This window comes from Geospiza fortis, unplaced genomic scaffold (assembly GCF_000277835.1).
Source record: "Geospiza fortis unplaced genomic scaffold, GeoFor_1.0 scaffold381, whole genome shotgun sequence".
NCBI classification, from domain to species: domain Eukaryota; kingdom Metazoa; phylum Chordata; class Aves; order Passeriformes; family Thraupidae; genus Geospiza; species Geospiza fortis.
The window spans coordinates 2395951-2404486 of record NW_005054348.1 but is presented as its reverse complement, the minus strand read 5'-3'; the positions used below and the strand labels follow the sequence as shown (position 1 = coordinate 2404486).

The following is an 8536-nucleotide window of genomic DNA, read 5'->3' as shown; positions in this document are numbered from 1 at the left end:
AGCCTCAGGATGACCCCAGGACACTGCCTTCTTCCTGGGATGGCAACCAGGAGGAAAGACAGCTGCTAGGGCTTCCCTGGGAGTGCCCTAGGGGCTGCAGGCACCACACAGCCCTGCCCAAAGCACACAGTGCATTGGGACCACACTGTGTCAGAGCTGCTGACCCTTTGAGAGGTGTTTGGCAGACAAGGCTGCAGGGGGGAGAGTGCCTTCCCACACTCCTGCTCCATCCCCACACCAGTGCAGCAGGATGGACATGCCACAGCAAAGCTCTGACTGCACATGTGGGTGTCCCTGTTCATGCCCACTGACAGAGGCAGGGTGAGAAAGGCAGCCACTCAGTGGGGTTAAAGCAAGTACAATTATCCTACTTGGCCTTCAGAAGGGTAACTACTAGCTCTCTAAGCACATAAATCACAATTTATCTGGAATATAAGTGTAAGAGCAATTACAAGTTCCCATCCTTGCCATTCAGGTACTTTTAAGTGCCTTCATCTCTCCTAATGAAGTTGAGCTTTTCCCCCTTGCCCTTCACTGTGCCCAGAGAACAGCTGGCCGGGCTGGGAGCTGTCAAAGACCCAGAGATAATGAAGCTGTGAGTGCCTGCAGCACTGCCTCTGTGAACCCTGCAGTGCTGTGACATCTGTGGCACTGTGGTGTGAGCAGCCTGTCACCAGCACTAACAACGTGCGGGATAGAAAGGCTGAAAGGCTGTCAGAGAAGGTGTCTGTGGCACCCCTGGCAGGTCAACAGGACACTGCAAAGGGAGGCCAAGACTCATCTGACACTTGTGACATGCTTGATGGAAGGGGCAAGGAGCTCTGCCCCAGCAGAACTGTTTGCAGACTGCATTTATTTGCTTTGATCTTTGACTTTGGTGCTTCCCTCCATGCTACAGTGAATAAAACAGCTGAGGATCCAAGAGAGCCTTCACCTGCAAGTGCCTGCTGTGTACATAACATACAGACAAGCACATCTGCCTGTGGGACTTGGAAATACATGTCCTAGCAAATCTCAGACTGTAGAGACATGGTCTCTTGGAAGGTGCTCTGATCAGCTCTGATGTTGAAAGCAAAGCTGGAGAGTTTTCATTCTGCAGTTCATGCATGCACTCCCCAGGTTTCCAGTGCAGAGGCATCACAGCTGCCTTAGGGGGATGAGCCAGGCTTCCTCCTCCCACATACCTGGAGGTGCCAGCTGGGTGCCACAGCTGGAATGTGGTTGTGGTTCTCCTCAGCCCTCCAGTGAAGGCTGGACAACCCCACACAGCTCACAGGAGAACAGCCACGCCTGGAACAGATGCTACAGGAAATGCTGCATCTTCCACTCTTTGTCAACTCATCTGTAGCACAGGTGGTGTTGAAGGAAGGCACAGAGTTGCCATCTTTCAGCTAAGCCTGAGCCATGTACCTTGCAGCTCTCCCAAGAGCCACAGTGAGTCAGAGCAAGGGTGCCTCTGCCCCAGAAGCCTGCCTGGAGCAGCTGCCTGTGGTAGAAAAATCTGTCTAAATAGGAAAAGCCTGTCATGATATTTCCTCATGAGACTTTCCAGCCTCCAACAATTTGAGGCTCAAGGACTTCCTGAGATGGAAGCAGTGTTTCTATAGCTAATAGTCGTTGATGGAATTTTTTTCTTCCATGAGTTTATCCTTGTAAACTTTTCACATCCACAGGGTGCAACAGCAAAGCTTTCCTTCACCTAATTATGTGTTGGGTGAAGGCAAATCTCTTTTTCCTTGTTCTGCACCTGCCTCATGCTAGTCTCATGCAATGACCTTTGTTCTTGTGCTTCTGGAGCCACACAGAGTGTCTGAATTTTTATTTGACAGGCACCAGCACACTGGTGAGAGAACTGCCCCACACTGCTGTAGAGCCATGCAGGGGGGTTCTCCCCTTGCCTTAAAAAGAAGCCTGTCCTGGACCATAGGGCCCAGTTACACCACCACAAAACTTCACTTTACAAATTATGCCCCACAGCTGCATAGAGAGACCAGATGCCAACAGGGCTGTAAGCCAAGATGCTGTATCTGAACCTCTCCAAATCTGCAGTGTGGATACCCAGCCTTTGCAGTTGATGCTGGGCTCCACCCTGATCAAGCCATAAATCAATATTCTGCCTCATGCCATCCTGCCATTATACAGCAACCCCTGTGGAGAAATTGATACGGTTTTGTTTGCAAAAATGGGCCATTTTTGTGTTAGGGGAAATTGAAGATGTTGATGTCAGTGTGTAGGAAGGATCTGCTGGGTGATTGTCTGGTGTATGGGTGTCCCCTGGCACCAGCCCCAGCTCAGCCCAGGGAAGAGGCTGCTGGTGGTGCTGGGGTTGGGACGTGCAGCTGGCAAAGAGGTACCACACCTTGCTGATGAGGCAGCAGCAGAGCTTGGCACACACACCTTCCCCCTGCATCTTCACAGCAGCCCCGGTGTCTCTGGTGGGAAGCAGGAAAGATGAGAGGAGGCTTATGGATGTGTAGGCAGCTGCAGCCTGTGGATGTGGCTTAAAACCCCAGTCTGGTCCTGCCAGAGGGGACAACTGGCTGGCACTTACCCATCTGTGGATCAAAATAAACTAATACCTCAGTCATCTTGGAGGCATCACCTTGAGTGTGCAGCCAAAAGGCACGTGCTGTAAGCAGGGCATCCCTCACAGCCCTGCAGAGCCAGGAAGCATGAGCATAGAGAAAGCCCTATTTACTCCCCAGAATTAACACCCTGAGAGGCTGAAGACATCTGGCAGGACAATCCCAGAGAAGCCAGGGGTTTCTTGCACACCCTGGTAAATAGGGGCAGCATGTCCCCTGCCTTTGTGAATGTTCCTTCTGTTTGGGAGACACCCCTCAGGCATTGCAGTGTGCATAGCTGACTGGAAAAAACCTCCTCCTACTCCTGAAATGACTCGTCTAGACTGGAAAGCAGTTGTATGAATTTTATTCCCCTGTTTATTTCTATAACCTTTTTGCTCCAAAACCTCAACAGGACTCGAAGCCTTTTCTGCAAGCTGCAGGGAATTATTACTTGTGTATTATTGTCATGCACAGGCTGCAGGGACCCACTGATGGGGAAGCTCAGTGACAGAGATTAAATCCCCACTTCAGCTGAGTTGGAGGTACTGAGCCCTGCAGTCTGTCACACAGAAGCAGCCTCTCCTTTGCAGCTCTGCCTGCAGCTTCCCTGCAGCCAGGGAATCCACGAGGGCAGGCAGCATCTGCTGCCGGGTATTGGCCCGGGCTTGCTACTATTTTCTACATAAGCAGATGATGCAGAAGTACTGTGCATGTAAATCTGCATTGCCTGTTTCTCCATCGTGGGGGTTGTCTAGTAACACTTTCTTGCTTTCTTTCTTTGTCTCCAACCAGATTGTGGCTGCTATATTTGCTATTGCAGGGATAGTTATGATGACGTACGCCGATGGGTTTCACAGCCACTCCGTTATTGGGATAGCCCTGGTGGTGGGCTCTGCCTCAATGTCTGCTCTCTACAAGGTAAGCACAGCCTCCAACAATCTGAAGCTCTTTCCCCCCAGAAAGATGCCTTCCACCCTCATCACTCACTTCAGCTGTTCCTGTCATACTTGCAAACCTCTGTGCAGTTCAGTGCCATGTGCCCTTCTTTGAGAGCTCTGCCATAAACACACTGCTCTGCTGCACTGTATTCAGGTGTTCCCTTGCTTAGATGTCTGCTCTCACGTAGGATAAAAACTCCTATTTCCTTGGAATGGTCTTCTCCAGTGCTTCTCCAGCAGGGGGAGGATTTACAGACATCCCACCTTCATAAAAATGAGGCTGCTTTTCCATAGATTCTGGATTCAAGCACTCATTCTGGAAGCACCCTGCACAGATTTAGCTTCTTTGAGTCACTTGGTTACCTCCCCTTGCCAGTCCTCCTTCAGTAACATATGTAGCCTGTGTTGGGCTGAAAGCATTGCTTATCATGGAAGCAATTGCATCGTTAACATGCAGAGCACGTGCCTGTGAATCAAGACCTCATCCTGAGCAGCTGGATAAGCTGCACTACGTGTAAGGTGCAGCCTTCTCCACTGAGCAGAGCCATTTCACTCAGCCTGGGACACTTCTGGGCACTTGCCTGTGTGCTGCTCATAGTGCTCAGAGCCACAGTCCACAGTGAGGAATAAGCATTTGTAAGTGTGGTTTGCCCACCCTGGCTCGGATGTGTAGATCAGGAGGAGTTGTAGACAGCTTCATCTGGTCTAATGAATTGCACTGTACCAGTCATCCAAATGGAATTGGCCAGGAGAGCCCTGCAGCCCTAACACCAGCAGTCCAGGGAAACTTGCCAAACTGAGAAGCATCTGCCTGTGCCCCTCAGCCCAGTACTGCAATGCTTTTTGCTCACTTTTTCAGATCAGAAAATCTCTTACATTAGGAAGGTCAGGAAGCTTCATACAGCTCATTCCTCTAATAGAGCCTTTCCTTGCAGAACCAGAGACATGGCCCACCAGAGCAGAGAAAATAAAGGCTAGAGCCTAGCTGTGTTCCCTTTCCCATGACACTGCCACTCTTTCTGGGGATGGGAGTCTCAGGGCTGCTCCACCACAGCCCGTGCACAGAGGCTGGTGGTGGCAATGCCAGCAGGGTGTTACCCTGCAGTGTGCTCTGCATGCCAGGACAGATGAAGCTCTGCAGCTTGTTGTGCAACTCATGCTGCTGCCACTGCTGCTGCCACCCTGCTCTTGCTTTCCAGAGTCTGGCTCGGTTCCCATGAGCTGTGTGTGCCAAAGGGGCAGGCAGATCTGCAGGCAGACAGATCTCACCATGTGCAGCAGAGCCCATCTGGGGCAGGAGGATAGGTTGAGGTGGCCCTGGTGGGGGCAACACAACACCTGTCCTCAGGTGGCACATGAGGAGTAAATGGCTTTTGGGACATTTTGCTCTATATTGCAGAGCAGCAACCCAGCTGCACTGGCCAGTGATGGGATGGGGGGAGTGGGCAGGGCCCTGCTAGCACGGCAGCCCTGCAGCCCTGCCTGCTCTGTGTAGGCAAAGGAGAGAACTGACACTGGTGAGGGGGACTGCCAGTGCTGCACAAACCACTCAGTCACAGTCCGTTGGCTGTCCTGGTCTGCAGCCAGCAGCAGAGGAAAACTGTTCCCAGACCATGGTATCCAACAGAATCTCTGCAGCTCTGGGGTGAAAACCAATGCAGGCTCCAGATAAGACCTATCCACAGGCAGTCCCCAGCCACAGATGGGCTGCTCACAGCCTTCATTTCTACTGGGTGGTTTTGGTTTTTTTCCTTTTCCCACTAACAAACCAAAGCTTTTAAATCCCTCCCTGCAGTCTCATTGCCCAGGCTGCATCTGCACTCTGGGCTGTGGGGCTGCTGCCCTGCTATCTGCCTCCTGGAGATGAGTTCCCAGGGAGAAGGTGGAAGGACAGCCAGTGAGCATGGACTGTGCTTGTCCAAAGGCCAGGACCAGTGATGTCTCTTACAGGGAGATTCTTCATCTAGACTGCTTCACCTCCTCCCCCTGCCCCGCTCCACAGTCTTCTTAATGTCAAGTTTTCTGGAGGTGAAAGAGTGAAGGGTCTAAGCTAGGGCTGAAGGGTCTAAGTTAGGGTTAGTGGCCTTTCCTTTCAGGACAGGCACAGACAAAGGTGCTGAATGTCCTTTCTGCATGGACTCAGTTGGCAGCTGCCCCTGCCTGTGTTCCAGGGGTGCCAGGAGGGTGAAGGCTGGGCCACACAAGCTGCTCACCACAGTTCCACAAGCAGCCATCCCAAGTGTCTGGCAAGCATCCCTGCACAGGTGCCAGAACAGAACACCAGCCTTCCAGGGATGGTGGTGCAAGAAAGTTAAACCCATGTCTTTTCTTCTTTTAGGTTTTATTCAAACTTCTTTTGGGCAGTGCTAAATTTGGAGAAGCTGCCTTATTCCTGTCTGTGTTAGCTGTCTTCAACGTCCTCTTTGTTACCTGTATTCCTGTCATCCTTTATTTTACCAAAGTGGAGTACTGGAGCTCTTTTGACATCATTCCTTGGGGGAACCTCTGCGGATTTTCAATTCTCTTATTGAGTGAGTAGATGGGGCAGCTCTCACACTGCTGGGGGTGGACGAGGGTGCCAGAAGCTGGCCACTGGTGGAAACTGCAAACCTTTCCTGTACGGGAGCTGTTTTCCCTTCTCAACTTAATAATTAACTTGAGATATTAGGAGAGGGTCCATTCCTAGGGCCAATGTAGACCTCAATTCTGCTGTTATTATCACACCAAAACACAGTGGGTCTCTTTAGAAGGGACTGTGGAACTAAACTGTAAAGCTTGTCCTAACTCCTACTCATGAACTCTGTGTGACAGAGACAGGTAACACTTGCCCAGGCTGTGATGGAAGCAGCCCTGCTGGGGGGGCATTATCTGGGCCTCATCAGCATCCCCACAGCAAGGAGCTTAGGCCAGGCCTGTCAAGGCCAGACTCCAATGCCTCTGCTGCCTGCAGTAGTAGCTAATTGCTACTCCTAAAGAGGACTAATTGCTACTCCTAAAGAGGAGGAAACTTTTGAAAATGTAGTGTTGCACAGCAACGGAAATTTTGATATGTGGCAATCCTCTCTTCTGCTGCCACTTCTGTGTCACCAAAGGAGCCCAGAGGGGAGGGATGCCAATCTAAGTTTTAAAGGTTACCAGAAACATGATGTTGTCCATTGTTAAATTAGATGTGTTGACTTACTGCCACAGTTGGTCCCTACACTGGGAATGATGGAATCCCCTCTCCTGAAACATTAATTTCCACTGGAAATAGCTCTTCTCTACCCCTGTCTTGAGTCCCAGCTCCTTTTACCCTGAACAATCAGAACTCCAGAAGTACCTCCAGGTTATTTATCAGTGGACTCAGAGGAAGTTGTCTGTAAGAAAGTGGTGCAGAACTTGGCAAGCAATCCCTGGCATGTGCAATACATGGGTACTACTGGAAGACAGTCAAAGCTCCGGCTCCCAACAAGCTTAGTATTGGCAAGGCTCTCGTGACTCTGCTAAAGATGATCACCTTAAAACAAGGGTGAATTTGATCCAAAGCAATTATTAATTTGTCATGAAACACCCCACAAACTGTGTATGGTATTACAATGGAGTGATATTATAATCATTCCGTAGTAATGATAGTATAATTTCATTGTATGAAATTATATTTAGCAAGTTCCTGCCTGGAAGAGGGTTAGATTTACAGCATCTTCCACCTGCAACTGGAGGCAGCTTTTCTACAGAAAAGCACCCAGACAGAAGCTCCTGTTCAGCTGAAATCTCCCAGATGAAGAGTGTTAAGTCTTTCAGCAGGGCCAAGGGGATCACTGGATCAGTATGAAGAGTGGGAATTACTGCACATGATGCTGAGAGACTGTACCCAAAACCCACCCTGATCCTGCCATTGGAATCCAGAGGGATGCAGAGCTCCCCAGAAACAGCAATGTCTCAGGCAGGTGGCCATGCAGCAGACAGAGCTTTGTCCTCTTCAGGAAAAACAACAGAAGCTGATGTACCCTTTATTTGAACAACAAATAGAGTAATAAAGGATAAGTGTTTCTAGCGACATTCCATCTGCCTACTTTCATTGTACTAAAAGACATTTTTCTTTCCTTCACCAGCATTCAATATTCTACTAAATTTTGGGATTGCTATTACCTACCCCACCTTGATTTCTCTTGGAATTGTACTGAGTGTCCCGGTGAATGCAGGTAAGATTTTCTGTCTTTCGCATCTTAATTAATACATTAAATCTGTGGCCTTTCAAATACACAGCAAGGATGAAAGAAAATAGATTTATTAAACATGTTTTGCACCTTTTCTCGAAGGCTTACAGAGATGACACTGATTAAAAATTTATTCTTTATGCGTTAAATATGTGCTGTGTAATATTACATGAATATTCATAATCCCTAAAATTGGTTTTTAAATTACTGTCCGAAGAAGCCTGCATACTGAAAAACAAAGTAGATTTGAAGACAGTCATCTCTGGGCTGGAATAAAGACCCCTGGATAAAGCAGAAATCAGTTCTTAATGATGTCTTCAAGGCAGGCTTAACACTAAATTCAAACAAATATAATTGCTTATATTTTAGAGCAGATATGTAATAGTAACTCTGCTTGCCTTGGTAAATAACACTGTGGGTGTTTACCAAGAACACTGGACAGTTCAATTTTGGACATGACCTGGTACATTTCTCTGACAGCTTTTCTGAAATTTAGTGAAAGCCAAGAGACTGCAGAGTCTGAGAGGGCTGGGCAGGGAAGTGCAGACACAATCCCAACCCAAAGCAGCTCCTAAAACCCAGCACACTCAGCTGGTGCCACCATGCAGGTGGCAGCTCCCAGCTTCATGCTAAGTGCACACAGAGCTGGAAACTGCTCTGGCAGATTCGGCTACCCAAAGGTGTGATCCCTCCAGAGTGTGTGGATGGCTCAGCTTGGGCAGGGTCTCTTCACAGGGCACTCAGGGTGACAAGAAAAATTTGCAACTAGGAGGTGCTGTGCAGGGAAGCCTCTTTCTCTGCATCCCTGCACCTCAGCCTCAGCAGGAGTTCCTGC

General features: G+C 49.3%; 1 protein-coding gene across 1 annotated transcript in view; it reads left to right on the top strand.

Annotated features, from left to right (window-relative positions):
• Positions 1–8536, top strand: part of SLC35F3 (solute carrier family 35 member F3) — a 44545-nt gene that overhangs the window by 35597 nt on the left and 412 nt on the right. The window contains exons 3-5 of the mRNA XM_005423202.3: positions 3360–3485; positions 5844–6036; positions 7597–7686. Of these exons, the coding sequence (XP_005423259.3) occupies positions 3360–3485; positions 5844–6036; positions 7597–7686 (409 nt within the window). The remainder of the gene's footprint in view (positions 1–3359; positions 3486–5843; positions 6037–7596; positions 7687–8536) is intronic.